The following is a 21,323-nucleotide window of genomic DNA, read 5'->3' as shown; positions in this document are numbered from 1 at the left end:
TACCTGCAAATCCAGACTTCTTGGGCTGCCATATTAACTGAAGCCTAGAAGAAACCACAAAGAGGGCAGCACGAGGTGGAGAGTCAAAGCTTTGGTTTTGCTGCTGTGTCACTCTTATGGCTCTGCAGATATTCTCTTTGCTGAGAACTGTTTCCTCCAAACCCTTCAGGAAATGTAGCTTTGTAAGATCCTGGGGGTCCCAGCTGGGAAGATGAATAATCATTTAAGTCTATTAGTTTATTTACTCTGTTTATCTTTGATGGGGTCTCCACAGGGTTAACAAGACCATAGCCCCATGGGCTGATACTCTGCATGCTTATGCAGGTATCACTACCAGGACATCACCAATAGGGATTTGCTCTTACTCTAAGCAGTGGGAGAGATACCACCATTGAGATAAGACTTGTTATGATTTAGCAGAAAACTTGTGGGCAGGCAGTAATTTTCCTGCCCTTTAGGGAAGAAGTTTCCACAGCCTTTACCTTCTGGAAGTGCCAGTCTCAGAATGGACACTGGAGATGGCAAAGCAGCCTGGCCTGCAGAGAATGAAAGGGCAAGGTCTTTTCAGGAGCTAAAGGGCAAGGAGGAGTGGGGCCCGCAGGGAACCTGGTGTGCCAGGGAAGGCTGGTCTGGCTATGATGTTAACCAGGACACAGGCAGGAGGGGCAGGTGTTTGCTGCCATTGTTCCAAGTTAAGGATGTTGTTATTCTAGGTATCTGTATGCTGTAACAAGTGCTTATTCAGCACAGCTTGTCACAGCTTTCTCTGCAGAGAATCCTAATTTCTAATGAACAGTTGAACAGTGACTGTGGTGGTCACACCCTGTGCCAGTGACAAAATCCAGGCTATGGTCTCTCAGCCCGAGCTGCCACACAGGACAGCGACTCCCTGGACTAAATCCTCCTTGCAACAGACAGCATCAGTGGGTAAAACACCATAGAACTCAAGCAGTCATCTCCCAGTGATGCAGTTTCTACCCACAGGAACATAAACCTTATTTCAAGTCTGCATTCTGTTTTCCTTCAAACTGGGCTTTGCAGAATTTTTTGGAAAAGAAATGGAAAATGCCTGTTACTTGTTACATAATGAAGGTAAAGTAATTTCTCCATTTTTTCTTTGCTAAGCCCAACACTGACCTTCCAGAGGTGCTGGGCTCCCAATAAAAGCAGAGTCCCTACACCTCCTTAGATCTCCTGTCTGTACAGCTGATGGCCGTGGGTTTTTTGGGCAAGCTGTGCATCAACACCCAAGCAGAAAGTCACTGTGACTTCCCAAAGCCTTTCTCAGGGCACTGAAAGCACTCAGTGCCTTTCCCAGTGCATTTCCCAGGAGCTGAAGCCAAGCAGAGCCACGTTCTCTGTGCTCCAGCACACAGAGATCAGCCAGGTCTGTCACCTCACATCCTCCTCCCCACAGCTGCCTCTGCACCTCTTGCAAGCTGTAAGCAATGACTGTGTGCTCATGGATTAAAGTATTAAAAACATGGGTTGTGAACAGTTTCACAAAAAACATCCCTCCAGAAATTCAACCGCATCATGGCAGTTTTCCCGAATTTCCAGAATACAAATATATTTGTATTTTTAAATCGTGTTTTGTAATTTAATGTTATGTAACACCCTGAATATCTGCAATACTCATCAACCAAACTTTTCATCTCATCAAAACCATAATTTGGCAAGATGTAGCCTGGTACTAATGCCATTATTCTGGTTTAGCACTCTATTAATTGAAGCTGGCATCAGCTGTGCAATTAGTTTGTCTGGCTCAGTATCAGGCCAACAAAATCACCATCATCCAGGACATGTCCTTTTAAAAAAATCAAGATACTATTTCCATCTTTCAGTCTTCTGAAGCATCCAAAATATTACAAAGCATAAAGAAAAACGATGGTCAGGATTGTGTTTTTCATGTTGGGTTTAGCTCCTGAAGTGAGCTGTCCAAACCTCCTGGCTTTGCAAACATCACCCTTGGGTAGCAGCTGCCTTGAGCCTTTGGCAGTGAGCTGTGGAGGAAGGAGGAAAAGCTGTGATGTGCAAGCAGCTACTCTCTCCAGAGTCCCAGCACAGGGAGGCAGATGGGACAGGCACTGAGGCTGCAGTCCCACATGAAGCTGCTGATGAATGTGTGGTAACACCCAGAGTTACAGTGGAAAGGGAAAATATTTCTACCTGCTTACCATCACCATTATATTGGTGTGACTGCATCATGCTATTCTCCACAAGTACCAGAACAGAAATAGTCAATGAACAGTTCCATATTATTGATAAAATCTATTTCTGTCTGATAATGGTCCAACACTGTTGTTAGGATGTCATATTTTTCCTTTATTTTGCCAGGAAAAAGAAGCCTTCTCTAGACAATGCTCCACATTTAATTTTAATCATTAATTTACCACTGACCCAACTGCTTTTTACACATCACCATTAACTTCCCCTTGAATCCATTTGTTATGTTTCTAACTCTTCCTTTTCATTCCCTCTAAACTGGTTGGTTCTGTAAGCAACATTATACTTTTCCTCTTAGATAGCCTTTTGGGGCCTTCAGCGACATGTTTTTAATGTTTCTCAATTATCACTCATTCTATTTTTTTTCTTTTTAAACCTCTGCCTCTGATAATTGTTTCCAAATTTTTATGAAGGGCCACGAGCATCCCTATGATTGGTTAGAGCTGGGTTTTTGCTCATTATAAATGTTACTGGGACACAATCACTTACATGACTTACACTGATATCTGTCACAATGAGAACTCTCATTTATCCACCCAAAAATCCACTGCAGCCTCCAGTGTAAAACATTACAGGGCTGTTTACATTGCCAAAGCACAGCACTGTGAAGAGACGCTCGGGCTTGCTGTAAATACAGCACATCTCCAAGGTAAATAAAGTGTCTTTCCAACCTCTCCTGCAGCATCAGACAGTCCCAGTGAAATGGGATGGTTCACCCAGTCTGGCTGCATGTGTCTCTGCAGTGTCTCAGCCCCATAAACAGACAATAAGAAATCTGGTTATTCTGCAATCAATAAGATTTTGTGCTCTGTAGCTGACACTGGCTGGTATTCCTCTTGGTGCTCTGCAGAAGATGAATCCCTCAGCACTCGAGACCATTTAGCTCTGCCTCACCAGAGGGAGGAAAATGGGGAAGGGTGTACATGTACTCCACCCTGCTCAGGCCAGCAGCTGCTAGCTCAGACTGGCTCAGCTCTGCACTGTGTCCTCCTTCACCTGACCTTGAGCAGCACTTCTCCGAGTTCATTGCAGGCCAGGTCTAAATTGATGCTCGACTGTCAAAAAGATGTAACAAATGATAGGGAACGTGCTGACGAACCACAGGGCTGTGTGAATTTCTTATAGCATTAATGGAGATGCCTTTGCTGCCTGAGATTTGAACAAGTGTGCATGGCTTGGATTATTTTAGCTCATACGGTCATTTATTTCAATAGTCAGCTGAAAGCCAGCAAAAGCTGCATGGATGGTCCAAGAAGACGAGTTTGTTTGGAGTGTGATGGGCTGGAAAAACAGCAAGGGGCAAGGGAAGATAGGGGAGGAACTGATCTCAGTGCTCAAGAGCCTGCAAATTTGGATATTTGTGACTGGATGGTAAAATAAAACCAGCACTCATTTGTAGCGAAAGCATAAAGCAGAAATCAAAAGAATTGACACAATCTGTAGGAGGGTGTTAAAGATTTCCTAAACTGACCTACATGCCAGTTGAAAACAGGGAAGGGAGAAAAATTCTAGGAAATATCTCATTACTTAAAAAATCCCTCTCAGCTGTGTTTTCCAGGCAAATAATTTAATTTCTATAAATCTGCATCTGAAAAGCCATTGTACTTTTAGTTTTCTTTTGCAATAGATTTCTTCCAGAAAAAAGAATGTTCCCCTCCCATATGCCCCTGGGATATACACCTCTGCATAAACAACAGATTAAAAGAGATAAAACAAGGCAGCTGTGCATCTCATTTAAGCGATGCTGCCACATGCTCCTGTGGCTTTTATTTTTGTCTGTGCTCTCTCACTTTCCATCTACTCATTAGAAAGAGCCTCTTCTTGTGATCCCATTCAGCAGTGAAGTCTTCCCTTTGGAGGGGACATCCTCTGCAAACCCCTCTACTACACATTTCTACTGCTGGTAACTAACAGGGAAACCAGGAAGTCCCCTGTGAGAAGGGACAGCAGTTTGTGTCACTAAAAACCAAATGTTTACCTGCAAAGGCCAAACCAAAGCTGAGACCTGGGAGTTCATCCTTGACAGGCTGAGCTGCAGCTCCACACAAAACTCTCACCAGCTCCGGTTTCCCAAGTCGGCTGAGAAACCCGATCTCCCAAATTCTTGTGGGTTTGTATCCAGAAACACAGAGAAAACAGATAAAGCAAGCCCTGGTCTGCTGCAATTACATGTTTCAGTAAGTTTTTGTACTCAGGTTGCTTTAGCAAAGTAAGCTGTCACCCCCAGCAGCAAGCAAAGCTGTGCTACAAATTCAAAGGGGTTCTTGTGCCCAACACTGGGTGACCGCGCTCGAGGCTCTCTCTTCTCACTGTAACTTTACACTTTGAAGCTGAAGAGCAGAACGAGGCCACAGATCAGACCAAAACATCCAGAACATCAAGGGAAACCAAAGAAGTGGTTAAATGTGAACATGAAGAAAAAGGACAAAAAAAAGGACATGAAAAAGTGTTCATCATAACCCTTGATGGCTGCTTTATCTACACTGTGGCTGTGGTAGGCTCTTTGGAAACATGAGGCTCTGAAAGTATAAAGGGAGACTGGATTTGTAGGGAAAAGTAATATCTTTTATTGTATCATCCAATAGTCAGGAAGAAGAGTCAAGCCTTGGGCATACAAAACCTCCTGGAAAACTTGTCTGACTTTTCAATTACACTGATATTAACTTTGCCTACAAATCCCACTTTGCTTTGGCAACTTCCAGCCACCATGAATGCAGCCTCTATAGGTGACCAGGACTCACCATTTTAGGGGGTTTTCCTTCCCCATCTCTCTGCTATTTGCTGGAGTATTTTTTGCTGCTGGGCTAACAAATTTAGAATAATCATTGAATTTGTCACACACTGCTTCATATACTTACTAAATCACAACTTTTTACTACTTTCAGATTGCTTTATCCCAAACCACGCAGCAAAGCTGGGAGCACCAGGAGACAAACCCTAACTCATGATTATAGACCTTTGCTTTAATCACCTGAAAATATTTTTCCCCTTTCAGATAAAAAAGTGTGAGAAAATCATGCTGATTATAATGAAGAGCTGTTTAATATCCTCATGGTTAAAATCCACGTCTTGTATGCAGCTCCACAAATATGTCTTTAGATTTACTACTGGGAAAGTTTCACAGCCACAGCAATTTCTATACAGAAATTGGTGAGAGGAAAGAAACTAGGAGACACTTTTCTTCTCATGTGGATGGATTATTTTGTTTTGTTCTTAATGATCTCAAAACCTTAAAGAATCAATGATGAGGTTGCCAATCTAGGTAATTCCTTCCAGGAATTGCCTAAACTTCAATTATTTTTCAGAGGAAGACACGCTAACTCACCGACTGAAAATGCTTCTCTTCCGTTCAGTTGAATTGAAAACTGAAAATGCTTGGTTAATATTTTGCCCTAAAAAAAATAAATATTGGGAAAACTGGACAAGTTGAAAGTAGTTGCACTGCTTTAAACCCCAAGCACTAAAATATGAATTTTTTTTTTTATTCTACAGCTGGAACAATTAAGTTTTCACACAAATTTAAGTATTGTTTCAGTCAAATCAAATGGGGTTTCTTTGAGAAAAAAAATCTACCCATCCAGCAACCGAAATATATGGGGTATTTTATTCATGTAATCTTTTCTCTCCAGTGGTGATCTGCCAAAGAGTGATGCTAGGCTACAGGCAAAAAGATCCTACAGAACTGAAGGGCTCTACAGCAACAGGGCAGAGTCCTGAACACTGAAAAATCTTATTTTCTGTGTCCAAAAGCTACAGGAGGATATGTCTTCTGTAATATTTGTTAAAAAAAGAAAAAAGTGTCATTGCCTTTACATCTGTGGAGAAAACACTCTTTTTTGTGGTAGTCTCTTTGTGAGCCTTGCTTTGCAAAGCTTGAGGCAGAGATGTATAGCGGCAACTATTTTTAGATCGCAAACTCTCATGGATTTTAAAAGGGCTTTTGCATATGGAAAGTAAAAAAAAGAAATGCAAAGTATTTCAGGAGAAGGACAGAATGATTCATATCATACAGCAGAAGGGAGGGGTTGGTGCTTTTATATTCTGCTGGCAGAGTTGCTGGCGGAGCCCCAGTGCCCGTGGGGAGGGCACGGCGCGCGCTGCCATCGCCCCACAGGGTCCCCTGTCAGCCCCAGCCAGCAGCTCTGCACTCGCTCCCCCAAGCCTGGGAAGAGAAACCACCATGGAAAAATGTCCTGCCCTTTCAGTGGCTCCATGGGGACAGCATGGCAACCTTCACAGCCACCTGGCTGCCCCTCGGCTGCCTCCCCACCACGCTCAGTGCCTCCCCTGGCCCCGCGGACGGCCTGAGCGAGGGGGATGAACATGCAGGGAAGGAAGTTTGGGCTCTGAGGTTACTTTGATGTGATAGATGGTGGCACACAACACTGACACTCTGCAGAGGGCTTTCTGTCTCCCTCCTGTCTCCCTCCTTTCTGCCTCCCTCAAGATGTATGCAACATCTTGATGGGCCAAAAACAAACAAACAAAAGGCACAGAGAGCAAGCTCCTGTTTACACACAGAGCTGGGCAACACAGAAAAATTTCTGCCAGCTTTTTTGGGAGTAGGAGCTCACAAGAGCAAAATGAACACTAGAGACAAAAATAATTAGACATTGCCTTTAGCTGATTTTTGATTAACTTTGCTCAGTGGTGGCTGTGTGACTGCCTGAGGATTTCTGTTCTACCATGTAGCAAAATCTCAGGGACTTCTGTGGCTCTTAACACTTCTGCAAACACATGGGTCACTTCAGATCTATTTGGATGTGTCACCAGAGAGCAGCAGATGTATCTGATGATGATTTTATGCTGGCAGGTGAAGTCCTACCTCCTTGCACATCTTTTATGTTTGTCTGATTCCTTTGATACTCTGTAAACAAGGTGTTTCATGACTCCTGGGGGGTGTAAAATGACTATGATTATGCATGTTTATCACTTTTAAAGGGAGATAAAGGTTAAGTGTGATGACCCAGCTAAATACTTGCTGTTTAACCCAGCATTAATCCTAGCAAAATACAGGCAATCACAACGGGATTCAAATGATAAAGAACTAAAGAATATGAGTACAATTAATTCTAGTCAAAATGGTCTTATGGAAAGTAGAACTTGCCAGACTAACCTGATTGTCATTCTTTGATAAGTGTATAGATTTGCCTGAAAAAGCCGGGCTGAACAATGTAAGACACCCAGACTCCTGAAGGGCATGTCACCTCCTACCATGAGTTAGTTGATTGCAAAAGTAGCAACACAACACCAGCAGACCAAACCAAATATGTATCAGGAACCTGCTGTTGACATCCTAAATATCTGTCTTTGCAGGAATCACCATTAATAGGCATGTTTCTAGAAAGGCCCAACAAGGACTAACAACACCTTCAAAACTATTCAACATTCCTAACCAGTATCACAAAGTTAATTTAAAAACAATTTGAAAAATTCTGGATGATACAGAAACTGACAAATCAGCAAACAGTGGGCAAGTGGGACAATCTGGAACACTTAGTACATGAACACAGACAAATACAAAGTGTGTACTTTTAGGAAGAAATGTGCACAGAATGAGAAGCTCAGCTGCACAACCCACCAGGGAAACCACGGGTACAAGTGAAGAGTCTATTCACCTTTGATCAGGCTCATAGGAACATACTGCATGCATTTCCAGTGCCCAGATTTTAAAGAAATTAGCAGAAGGGGAGGAAAAAAACTGCAAAGAAGGATTCAGGTAATTTGAGGAGTTTCAAACAGTTCTGTTTGCTTTGTTTATTTAAAATGGAAATTAAGTCAGCTTTCAGTCTGTAAGTACCTTCAATCAGAAGAAGTACCAAGACCTATAGAGCACTTCATTTAGTGGAGCAAAGCATAAAAGTCAATGGCTAAAAGCTGATTTCAGGTAGTCAGGCAGGGAACAAGGCACATATTTTCACCAGTGTCATTAAGCACTGGAACCAAATGTCAGGTAAGGGATACAGCCACTGCTCACCAGAAACTGGAGGCTGTGCGAGATACTACTCAAGTCAAATACAAGTTATGCATTAGTGAAAGTAAAAAAATAAATTACTGTGTTCAGTACAGGTGACTGAATGAAAGCTGTCAGCCAGGTTAGAGACCCTACAGGATCACTTCTGGTCTTACACCTGAAGGTAGGACCCCCCAGGAATTGAAGTCCACACAATTCCCTTTGTCACACAGTTCCAGATGATGTACTAACCCCTGCTGAAACCACTGAGAGTGCATGAGTCATGGTAACTCTATGTTTTTGGGAGAGGTGAGGGAGTTACTATCAATTTTGGGTTTTCTTTGCACTGAACAATGCTGCTTATGGGATTTGCCAGCATCCCTATGGACCAATGCACAAAAGAAAAACATGATATGATACAAATAATGCATAGTACATCACTGATAGCTGGGGAGAAGAATGATGAAGAATACTGCTTGCATTTTGCTCAGATTTTGCAACTGCCTCTACATGTTGGGGCAGTAATTGGTTACTGCCTTCTTCCTTTCTGCATAGTTAGCATCTTTGAAGTATTTTCTCTCTTGCAGCTCATGCTGTACTAGACATGCTTTTCTGCCATTCTGAGATCAGTTCAACTAACTCTTTACGGATCTACTCTAAGACCTTGAGTTCAGGTAAAAAAGGTGCTGTTCCCCAGTGTTTATATGTGTCAAAAGCATGATGTATGCTTCTTTCTTTGCTAAATTCCAATTTGCTTTTAGCATTACTATTTGAGGTGTATTTTTGCCTGTGATGAAAGTTTAAAAAATACAGGTCCAAGATACTTTGTTCTTATCCCATTCCACTCTTCAAGTATCTTGGCTCACCTGAAAAGTGAGAGGTCCTAGGTGTAAAGAGCAAAAGAAGCTTTTCACAGAAGGGGTTTCTATTTGAATTCTTTCTCTCTCCCAGTGGCTTCTAGGTATTGCTGAACTGGAAAAGTTGTTAGGTTTTTGTAGGGGTTTTTTTTTCAGATTTATTTGAAGACAAATGGGAGGAGATGCAGTAATGCTTCTCACTAAGCTAGCAGCAATTAAGGAGAAACTGTTCAAAGTAAAAGCCAAAATTATTTCAGGTAAAACTATGGATATAACTTTGAATAGTTTCCTTAAGTAACCAAAAGGCAGGAGCTCCAAAAGGAATTAGGTTTATAAGCTGTAATGGCAATTAAAGAACCAGACAGATAAAGAGTTATGAAAGCTTATGTTTGAAATTACTATGACAAACCACCAAATTTATATTTGGAATTTGGGATTACAAGTACATCCCACCTGAACACACCTTACTAGTGTAGGACTCAATATTCATAGAGATGGATATCAGCAGGTAGTTTTCCACTGGGCACAGCTATAGGAATTTTGGCTGGAGACAAATTCCAGTGTTTGATAATTATGATTTCAACCTTTAAAAAATACTAGAACTTTAAATAAACCATCACCCACATTATTTTTATCACTCCACAGCAACATTACATGGCAGGAGATTATTTACCTGGAATGCTCTCCAACTTTCTACGAAGCTCTTCATTTTCTTGTTGCAATGAAATTACCTCCTGCTCTAGCTCTTGACACCGAGGGCAGTAACCTTCTTCCTCTTCCTCCTCTTCCTCCTCTGGAAGTGTAGAAGATGATGGATGACCATGAGATTCTGATGTTGCCGGAGATGTCCATCCACCTAAAGTGTGTACTGGAGAGGCTGAAAGTGGATCCACATCTGCCAAATGGCTAAAATCATTTATTGATGAGGTGTTCTGAGAAGGGAAGCTCCCAGAAAGCAAATAGTTCTGAAGGGAATCAGTAAAAACTCTCAGAAAGGCTGAGGTTTGTTGTTTCTTTTGCATATACTGCATCTCTATGTCTAAAATGTCTGACGTCTGACTATGGACCATTTTCCCGAGCTGACAGTGCTCTTGTCTTTCACTATAATTTGGGTTTTCCTGCTTTATACAAGAAATCATGGACTGAGAGTGATTGTTGTCCAGTAGTTTTCCACCACAATTTAAGAGACTTAGAACCCGGCTGCATTGTTGAGCAAAGGCATCCAGAATCATTCGACTCTCTGCAACAAAAGAAAAGATGAATCACAGAAACCTAATGCAAGAGGTTATGCCAGGCAGTAGCAGCTAGATGAATGTACACAACTGTTTACAGTAGCATGCATTTTATTTCTGAACATATTAAAATTATGGCTTCTGCTTTAATACTTCTGCAACACTGTGATTTAAAACAATCCTGACTCTGTTTCTATTTTGAGAGTGCCCTTGTGACCTTGCTGTTAATCAGAAATGCATTGTGATGATAGACACTGCCTACTGACACCTTCTTTCAGAGGGATTAAGTCAGGAAAATGGGGAAGAAAACACAAATTACATCCAATTTGCTACAAGTTCAAGTAAGTACTGCCCAGAAAGCCTATTTCAAGCTGTTGGAGGGCATTAACTCTACATACTTGTAGGACTTTGCACCATACCTTTGTCCTATGCCCAGTTCCTCTCCAACAAGGCTTCCAAGCTTTATTTCTTTTTGTCTTTGATGCACTTGTCTGACATTGGGCACAGGACACTCCATACAACTGACCCTAAATTCAATGGACTTTGCTTCTGTTCCTTTTGCTCTTGGTTCCAGATATGTCCAGGAACTACCCAGAGTGATAAGCACAAACCCCTCTCCTTAAATCAAGCAAAGGCATGCTGCAGGTTTGCAGGCGGGCCAGTATGGCACAGTGGAGAGTGGAGCTCCTCAAGATGCTCAGCACACAGTCAGGAAACTGCACAGGACTGTGCAGCAGTTTCTGGAGACAGCAGCTCAGCTCTGGCATTAGGACAGGGATGCCGTGCTGCACCTAGTCAGCTTTCCTCTCATGACAGGAGGTGTCATGTCTCAGGGAGCAATAGCAGCTACAAGCTAAACCTACAGAGCAGGGTGGCTCACTTCTGCAATGTCTACATGTATAGCTCAGGCTGCTATAATACTTCCTGGAACCAGACAGAAAATGACCAGGATATTTATGATACCACCTGTTAGGCTCCCCAGCAAAAACAGTACATTTTAATTTTTTTTACCTTATTCAAAGCTAATTTCCTCTAGGTATCTAAACAGATGTAGCTAACATTTTGCAAAAGAAAAAAAAGACTGGTAGGTTAAAGCACTGCCAATTTTGGAGAGCACTTCTCAGGCAGGCTTGACTTTTAGAAAGTGACAAATGCATTTACTTTTGAAAAGGCAACCTGCTACAGATACATGAGACTGAGCACCCCAGACCTTCATTTACCATATCAGTAGCCTCATCACACTCATAACACATAAAGAACAGAAATGTTCAGAATTCAGGCCTTTAAGGGGTGGCACTTTGTCACCGTCGTATTTTCTGAAAAATCCCTTCACCAGGATTTCTTCTCCTGGGAAGCTGAGAAGCCTCAGAGAAAAATTAAAACAGTAATTATCTAATTCACTTCTCCTGTGTTTTGCTGCTTTGGAATGTGGTTTGAACATTGTTTACCAACTGGCCATTGTTTCATTGGTTTCATGTGAATTGTTTTGACTTAATGACCAATCACTGTCAAGCTGTGTTGGACTCTGAGGAGAGAGTCACAAGTTTTTTATTATTCTTCTTTTAGCCTTTTGTCTGTAACTTTTCTCTATTCTTTTAGTATAGCTTTAGTATAGTATCCTTTAATATAATATAAGATAATAAAACAATAAATTAGCCTTCTAAGAACATGGAGTCAGATTCATCATCTCCTCCCTACAACAGGGGACCCTGAAAATACCACAGCACTTTTCACAGCACTTCTTCAAGATCTACCACTGCCTGGTGGAAAATCTACTTTACACTGAGGTCACTACAGCTGACTTGAAGAATATTTGAAACAACACTAATTTGCATTTGTACCATGCTCCAGATCTCTGAAAGAGGGCAGGGCTGAAGCAGCATACAAATACTTTCAGCCTCAGATGCAGCCAGAGGAGACCTCCCTGGCACAAAACCCGAGGATGTGACCTCCTGAGGACAGAAAAAACAGGAACCTGAGGGTCCTGGGCAGAGCAAGCCCAAGCCCAGTGCTGGGCCATGAGGCTGCCTGGGGCCATGCAGGGATTGCCCAGGGGAAGCACTGGAGTGGCCCTAAGACCACTGCAAGCATCCTCAGCATCAGCCTCCTGTGTTTATGAGCCATATCACACTCCTGGAGACAGGCTCAGACTAATGAAGGCAGATTTCTACAACACCTCTCAGATCCAGAGCTTTGTGCAATACCCTCTGACCACACTAACCTGCAAAGGGCAGAAATGCCCAGGCACTGCTCCCCCTTTGCAAGTGGGTGCCAGTGAGGTACCAGGTCCATCACCCACTGCCTCTCCTTCTCCTTTCCTACACTAACCTAAGGCCAGCTGTCATTAACCCTTACAACCAACGCCACTGCAAAACAGCACAGGAGATGTAACATGAATTAGAAGAACAGAATCCTGGTGACATGGCAGCTTTAAACCAAAAGGAAATCAGGAAATTCAAGCATCACTAACACCCCCAAGATGTGCTTTCTTTGTTTTACTTCTTTCCACATTTCCCCTTTAAAATTATTACAGGATGATATTGACTGTAACTTTGCAATCCTACTACAGAATGGTTTTTTCATTCATTTTAATCCTATAATCTGATTCCAGACCTGAAGTCATCTATACTGTTTGTATTTTAATCATTATTGTCTCTGTTCACAAAACAGTTACATATTCTTTGCATATCCTTGTTGCATGGGGACAAGATATGAATGAAACAACTGAAAAGGGATTAGACTCTTATAAGAGATGTTCCTCCAATATTATGGTTTATTCTAAAACCAGCAAAAGGTAACCTGACATTCAAATTACTAGTTTTGAAGAATACCAAAATACACATTAACATCTGTAAAGATTAAATTAATTACTAGTTTTGTTTTAAAATTTAATGCATTAGGCATATTCACTGTGGTAATGGTTTAAAATGTAACTGAAATTTTATGCAGAAATGACATTATTGATCTAATCTTCAGTATCAGATCTATTACAAAGACACAATAACAGCAATTACTGATTTTTTTCTTAACTTCAACCCATACTCAAAGACATAAAAATGAGCCATGACAAAGCAGGGCTCATCTGAAAGGCTAACCCAGAGATCCCAAATGTTTTTTTTCTGAGTACTGCTGGACAGCAATAGCGAGGGATGCCCTCAGCACATGTTCTGGAAATATCTGTCTCTGTGCTGAAGTAGGTTCTACTTTGAAGAGACTTTTACACCAGTAATAGTGCACACACCCACAGTCTGAACAACCTTAAATGAGAATGATAACTGCGGTTATTTCTTATGATGGAGAAAAAAAATGTTGTCCATTTAGCATATATTGTAGAAATTGGGATTTCAGCTCTTACAGACTGTCTATAATTAGAAACGCAAGCACTGTGCAATGTCTAATCACTTAAGAAATGACAAAAAGTTGTTTTTATGTGATTACTACTGAATAAACACCAATCTGTGATTCTTAATTGATTTAACATAATGTATGTATTTTCTATGAAAGTAGGATTCCAGTGAAATCACTGCACTGGACTCAAACAGTGTAAGCAGTTTATTAAAGTCTTATTGTGATATTCCTTTTCCTTATTACCTTGCTCACCAACCATGTAATTCTAATGTCTCAGACCCCAGAGTCTTTAGTCTTACAGAGCTTCTATTGACTTGAACTAGACATTTGCCTGGAGGTGGACTTGCTGCCTAAGACCCATGAAGTGCTAAGAGAACAGGATTAAACTGCTAAAAGCACAAGTATTCCTAACTAGATTGTTTGGGACTGCAAGCAACCAGAAGATACTATCATATGGCAAATCAGGTACCAACTCCCAGACACAGCATCTTTACATCATTTTCTCACTGACTCTGGGACTAGGGGAGGTTCTCAGCTCTCCAACTGCCAGACTGAAAACAGGGTTTAATATGTCTGAAACTCACTCTGATAATTTACACTAACTAATGCATCAAAAAAGATGTCTGGAAATTTTGGCAGGTAAACCTTCAGCTTTTCCCACACCTATGGATCTTTTCAATACTTAGATCAGACAGCTTTATTAATAAGCACTGTGTTGTGTCTCAGTGGCTCTGGATTCAGGTTGTGGCTTTTCCAAAGTTTCGTTTGTATTCTTGGGCAGCTGGTTTAAAAAGTCATCTTTATAATATTGAGTGGGTCTGAATACCATACATTCTCCTCTGCAGGGAATGTATTAATTGGTATTTAATTTTCAGCAAGATTGTGACGTTCAGGTTCCTTAGCAATTCCAATTGTCTCACTCTTCACCTTGCAGTGACTCAGCCCTCTCACCTGATTATTTGTATTTCTTGATCTGTTTATTACAATATTTTTATTAATTGAGATCCTGGGGCAGCAGCCTTGTACCCCTCAAACTGGCCTTTATCCAAGCACAGAGACTTGGCCATTATATTTTTAGGTATGACCACTGCTGTAAATACTGTGGTTAGGTCACAAAATCAAGAGCATGTGACACCTCCTATGACTACACAACATTTTCTTGGGCATTTTGCATACAGATCATCGAGACAGTCCAGTGGATTAAGACTACAAGTGTCTGGCCATTTCAGTACTTATCTGAGAGATCTGCTTCCAGATGAGGGCTCACAATTTCTAAGGTAAGGTCAAAACACTGATCTTCATCTTAGCTGTTCATGGAACAAACTGTTTTTCTGTCTGGGCATAACAGAGCTTTATTAACTGGTCATTTTAAATATGCCATGGTTTTGGCACTGCTAACAGGTGTTACCAACTCTGCTCTTCTTCCTCTGCTTTCCATGAAAGCCCACCCTAAATTTTAAGCTGCACTGTAAGGTCTACATCATGCTTTCCTAAGGAAAAGGACTTTCTTTGGTGGATTATGGGACTGTTCAATGCACATACTGCCAAAGACAGATAGTTTTCATTCCAGGAAAAAAATGTGGATAGATTATTAAAGAGTTTATATTTTTTAGAAGAAAATAGGTATATTCTGGTGCTTTGAATTAATCCATCCATGTGGCTCACAGCAGCAACACCAGAGTAACCTCTAGAGGAGAGAGGAGGATTGTGCTGCAGTGCAGCTTCACATTTCTCATTGTAAGATGACATTTCTCATGCAGGATCTTTCCCTGCATGATGGGGTCTCAAACTAAATTTTTCTTCACCATGGCACTGGGTGGAAAATTCCTGTTTTCCTTCCATTCTCTAGCCCCTCTTCCTGCAATTCTGCTGGAGTCTGGAGGTGAGAGTGGTCTCTTAGAGAGCAACCAAGGGAAAATCTGGTTACCCTTGGGAAGAGTTCTAACCATTAGAAAAAGCTGCAAAAATATGGAAGCATCTTCAGTCGTGACTGTGTTTGAGGTGCCCACTTTCAAAAGCAAACTTGGAGCTGTGAATCCCAAGGGGCCAGAAATGTCATGCCTGAAGTTTAGGAATCACCTGCATTAAGTGTTTAAGTTGTTGGCACAGAGTTAGGCATCCCAGGAGTGGTGTTTTACTGGCTATTTGCTCACTGTTGCCTGCACAAGTGAAAAGGTATCAGCAAAAAGAGGGGTATCTCTGAACCTAGGAAGTGGGTATCCCTACAAAACTGCCCTACAGCACTCCACCCCTTTATTCAAGTAAGCACCTGCCAAGTGTTGAGGATAAATTAAATGGGCAAACTGTACACATCATGGATGGTGACTGCCTTGTGGAGAATGCACATACAGCTGGACACCTTCTAAGGGGATGATCTGTCCCTCCCTACAACACCCACCCATCACTTGAGATGAACTCTGGCTGAGAGGTGTTCTGGGCTTGTTTCTCATGCTGCTGTGGGGAGCACAGAGACCCCACAGGTGCTGGCCAAAGTACAGGGTGACTGTGCATGGAGAACATGTAAATGCTCTCACTTTCCAGGGGCAAAACCCCAACTCTGCTTCCCTAGGGGTGGCCTGTGCTATTAAATTGGCTCACACATTAGTTAAGAGGATTTCAAGCTTCTGGACAATGGGATTTCTTCACATGCATACAGCACTGGGGTCCCAAATAGCTTCCTGCTCATCCTAGTGGTGCTACAGCTCCCAGGAAAAAGCTGCATGGTGTTCCCCCATCACCAAGCAGGAAGGATGGGCACACAGCTCAGCAAAACATCCCTACCTATGGGATTAAAATATCCAGGACATCTAAGCCTTGCCTATTGCTTTATAGAATCACAGAACGTTTTTGCTTGGAAGGGACCTTAAAGTTCATCTAGATCCTCACCCCTTGCTGTGGGCAGAGATACCTTCCACTAGACCAGGTTACTCAAAGACCCACCCAGCCTGGCCTTAAGCACTGCCAGGGATGGGGCATCCACAGCTTCTCTGGGCAACCTGTGCCAGTGCCTCATCAGCCTCACAGTAATTTTTTTTTTCCACATATCTAACCTAAATTTCCCATCTTTTAATGAACCCATTACTCCTTGTCCTGCTTCAGTTCCTCTTGAAGAGTTCCTCCACAGCTTCCCTGCGGGCCCTCCTAAGATATTGGAAGGTTGCTATGAGGTGTCCAAGCAGCCTTCTCTTATGACAGCCCCCACCTTCTCAGCCGGTCTTCAGAGGGACCTGCTCCAGTCCCCTTTCCAACTTGCGGGCCACCTCTGGTAACAGCTTGTGCAAAATACAACTTGTACACACTGTAGCAAGTTTCTGGTTTGTTTCCTCCTGTTCTGTTTCTCTTGTAACTTACCCGAGCAAAGGATGAGTTGGGACCCATACAGGAACCTACAGTAAAGCCTGAATGTGCAGCTGAAGGGACAGGGACCTCAAAGAACTCTGGGGCACACATGGCAGTTCCTTCACTCTCTTTAGCATAGAACTAAATCAAAGACAAGCCCTGAAGCCTGCTCTAGGGCCTGGTTAGCACAATAACGTCAGGAAAAACAGTCCAAACTTCCGCTCATCGAAGCCCAAAGGGCTTTGCTGTTAATATGGTCTCATATATCATCTACCAGACAGCTGAATGTTTTCCATGGCGTCATCTGCTTCTGTAAAGAAATGTAGGTGTCACATTTATCATCAGTGTTTTGATTGTGGGCCACAAAGAATACTTACATACCACCATTTGGGCATTTCATATAAGAAGCAATTTCATGAAGAAAGATGACCTTCTGCCATGGATCACAGAACTATGTCCCAGAGATGTGAATTCTCTGGCTAATCTATTCAAGTGTTAAACTTTTTTGGTAAAGTACTCGAATTATTTGTAACAAGACATGCTAAATTCATCCACTACAAGGCTACTTCTAAGCATAAACAGGCATTAGAACATAGCCATATATCCTATTAACCAGAGTCTCTCCCTGTTTAGTAAGGAAATGTCATCACATTTGTTACAAAGGCAAACAGCAACATACCAAAACAGGATCCAATTTTTCTAAATAAATAAATCAATGATGTGTCAAAAATTAACAGATGAGTTAATATACCCGATGATATCAAAACCAGATGGTGCTTCATAATATTCATCCTGTTCAGTCAAACCCTGAATATATTCTGGACCATCAGTATATAAAATAGGATGCTGCTATTTGTGATGGCAAACAAAAGCAATCATGCCTGCCAAGCACATACTATAACAGGCAGCATTTCAGCTCTGCTAGACAGAAAGTAATTAGAATGCTTTTAATGTCCAAAAGAATGATGCTGATAGGCTGCCACAGATGTGTAGATTTATGAATATTTATATGGTGGTTTATAGCTGACACTTTTATCAGTTGAAGAAGATAAAATATCTGCCTGACTCAAAAGCTTGACAGTCAGGTTAATAAAATCTCATTAAAGAGAATGACCTATGCAATTATATAGGATTTATTGTAATTCATTTTTGATTGTACTCTGCTTAAAGATGCAATTTCCCATTTCCTGATGCCAAATTTAGGTTGCATATCAAGATCTACGTGGTTTTTAACTCCAAGCCATCACTAGAGGAAAGATATGCGTTCAGCATCTCGGTATCTTACACCTTTAAAGAAAAAAAAAATAATTTGATCTCCTGTTTGTCACTGCATCTTACGAAAACGGTGCAGACAAGCAGCCGATCTATTTTCTTTCTGTTAAAATCACCACCGCTCTCTCTATCAGCAGCCTCTCCATTGCCAGCAGCTCCTCCGGTAGCCGGCCCCAGCCTGCCGCCCTCCCCGGCCGGGCGGAGCGGGGCTGAGCGGAGCGGAGCGGCCGGCCCGGGGCTCCCCCCGTCCTCGCCCGACGCCGGCAGCGGCAGCAGCAGCAGCAGCAGCAGCTCTCGCTCCCTCTCTCTCTCTCTCGCTCCCTCTCTCTCTCTCTCGCTCCCTCCCTCCCGCAGGTGCGCACCGGCCGGCAGCGCCTGCCCCGCCAAGTGCTGCGCGGCCGCCGGCACAGCCCCATCGCCGCCGCCGCCACCCTGCCCACGGCCCCGGGCACCGCCGGCCGGGAGCGGCCCCGCCCGCCGCGGGAACTTCGGGGTGCCCGCGCACCGGACAGCGCCCGCCGCCCGCCCCGTCCCCGCCCGCCCCGAGCGGGGCTCCCCGCGCCCCCCGGCAGCCGCCCGGGAGAGGTGCGCGCCTCGGCGGCGGAGCCCGCAGCCCCACGCCGCTCCCGCCCGCCGCAAAGTGCCCCGCGAAGTTGCGCGGAGGAGAGAGAGGAGTTGCGGGTACCTGCGCTCAGCTCCGCGCCGCCGCCCCCCGCCACCGGCGGGCAGGGGCCGTAGCGGCCCGAGGAGCTCGGGGCCGGCGGCGGCGGGCGGGGGTGGCCCTGGGCAGCGCCGGGGGCAGCGCCGGGGCGGGCGGGCCCGTTGGGGAAGGCGCCGTGCGGCGCGTAGGGCAGCGGCTCGGCGGCGTGCGGGAAGGGCTGCCCCGCTCCGCGCCCGCGGGGCACCTCCACCATGGTGGGTCTCTCGTAGCGCTTGGCCAGCGCCGCCCGCTTCCCGGGGAAGGTCTTCAGGACGCTGTAGGGACCCCGCTGCTTGTAGATTTTCGGGGTGCTGGGCCCCTCCTCCGCCGGCTGCATCTCCTCCTCCATCCTCCGCCGCCTCCCCCGGCGCGGCGCGGCGCGGCCCCGCTCGGGGCTGTGTCTGCCGCCGCCGCGGCTCGTCTCTGTGGCACGGCGGAGCCCCGGCGCGGCGGGGCGCCGGCCTGATTGACAGGCGGCCGCGCCAATGCCTGGAGGGAGACGGGCGGCGACCGGCAAGTGTTTAGGGTAATCGCCGCTAATGGCAGCGGGCGGGGAGGCGGGCGCTGGCGGGGCCGCCGCCGCCCCTGGCACCCCCGCGGGGCAGGTGAGCAGCGGCGGGGGACGAGCGGCCCCGGGCACCCCCGAGCACCCCCGGGCCCCGCCCGGCCCGAGGGCTTCGCGGGCTGCCGGACCCGCCCGCCCCGCCGAGCGGCGGCCGCCGCGAAAACTTTGTGTCCCCTCGGCCGGGCGCGGAGCCCCGCCGGCCGCGGGCATCCCTCTCTGCCTCTCTCCCTCCCTCCCTCTCCCCGCACGGAGCGAGCCGCGGGCTCGCCTTCCCGGTTATTAGGGGTGAAATAAATAATGCCATAAATAAAAGTATTTGGGAGTCCAGGACCTGTCAGAGTTGATTAGGGCGCAGAGGACATTTTCTTTCTCATTATGCAAAAGCATTTCATGGCGAAATAAAAGAGGTTTCGCTGTAACTCATGCATGTCAGATTTCCAGGAATCCGGGAGATTAATCACATTTAACATTATTTGCAACGCCCCCCGCCCGCTTTTTGCAAACTGCTTAAATGCGGCGGACGCGTGGGGCCGCGTCCCCTGCTCACTTTTCCCTGTCGCCTGCCCGGGCCCTTTCAGGGACAGTTAAGAAATAATGAAGCGATGGTGAAAGACAGAGGAGAATGAGATGCCATCGAAAGACATTTCTGAGAAATGGTGGAGATCTGGGTGAGATGGGAGACAGCTGAAACCGAATGATATGTTGAAGAAAAATAAATGATAACAAACTGCTCACTGGCTCTCTCCATTCTTTTCTGCATTACCATTATATTTTGCATTACCATTTCTTCTGTCCCACTTCTCGCCTGTTTCTGTTACTATAATTTATCAGGATTACAATAAACCCTCTGGCTTGTGGAAGTAAAATTGCAGAACACCTTAGCTGTATTTAAGTGTCGGCAGTGGGAAATCATTCCTCTCATCACGTGGAATTTTGGCCACTTATTGTGGTCATTGCTCTCCCATTCCAGCTTTTTTTATTTAGTTGGAGTCGGGCTCACTGGTAATGAAATGCAACCCTTTGCTGAAGGTAATTAACTCCTGCCCATCTACTGCAGAAAAGTGGAGTTTAGTTCTGCAAGCCAGGCATTCTTTTCATGCAGGGTATACCAGGAGCTGGGCTGGTTTTGGTTTTGATTTTTATGACAAGTAGAGTAAATCAATTCCTTGTAGCAGCCAAAAGCATCAAGTAAAGGCTAGTGTGATAGAAATCGCTGTTTTACCTAAGCAAAATCAATCATAAGTCTCTTTGTTTCCTGCCTGAGTCTGATCACTTGTGCTGTTTTTTATAAAAGAAAATTGTACTGTATTGCAAAATAAAGACTGAAAATATGTGTGAGAGAAACTGTTCTCACTCAGAAATTAAATATATCCTCTACCTTGTCTCATCTGACTGGCCTCTGCCACAGCAGCTATTGGAGGTCAGTACTACAATTGTATAAGGTTAGTATTAGGCTCCTAAAAGTTAGATTCAAATAAACAGCCCAAAATTACTTTCTCAGGTGTCAACTACATTCATAGAGTTCACTACTCTTTGGTGCAGATGCCTAGCCCTGAGCTCCTCGTGGAAGAAACAATCCTTGCCTAACAGGGACCACGTACAGACAGAGAAAGCAGGGGTGACAGGTGATGTCCTCCAAGCTGCCCTCTCTGATCCCAGGCAGATCACTGGGCAGATGCTGGCTCTCCATGGACAGGGAGAGAGAAGCAGGTTTGGGGTTTATGGGGCTCAAAGCCACTGAGGTGGTGTGGGGACCTCATCTGTAAGGAAAATGGAATACGCACTGAATTTCTTTCTGCTGAGGTTTCTGGCAGTGCCCATCACCACCAAA

General features: G+C 44.4%; 1 protein-coding gene across 1 annotated transcript in view; it reads right to left on the bottom strand.

Annotated features, from left to right (window-relative positions):
- Window positions 1-19,298, bottom strand: part of BEND4 (BEN domain containing 4) — a 31,600-nt gene extending 12,302 nt beyond the window's left edge. The window contains exons 1-2 of the mRNA XM_058025225.1: window positions 18,913-19,298; window positions 9,710-10,276 (exon numbers count right to left, since the gene is read on the bottom strand). Coding sequence (XP_057881208.1) covers window positions 9,710-10,276; window positions 18,913-19,276 — 931 coding nt within the window. The 5' untranslated portion in view covers window positions 19,277-19,298. The remainder of the gene's footprint in view (window positions 1-9,709; window positions 10,277-18,912) is intronic.
- Between the last annotated feature and the right edge of the window lie 2,025 nt (window positions 19,299-21,323).

The sequence above is a fragment of the Melospiza georgiana genome, chromosome 5, assembly GCF_028018845.1.
Source record: "Melospiza georgiana isolate bMelGeo1 chromosome 5, bMelGeo1.pri, whole genome shotgun sequence".
Classification (NCBI taxonomy): domain Eukaryota; kingdom Metazoa; phylum Chordata; class Aves; order Passeriformes; family Passerellidae; genus Melospiza; species Melospiza georgiana.
This window is presented reverse-complemented; position numbering and strand designations above follow the sequence as displayed.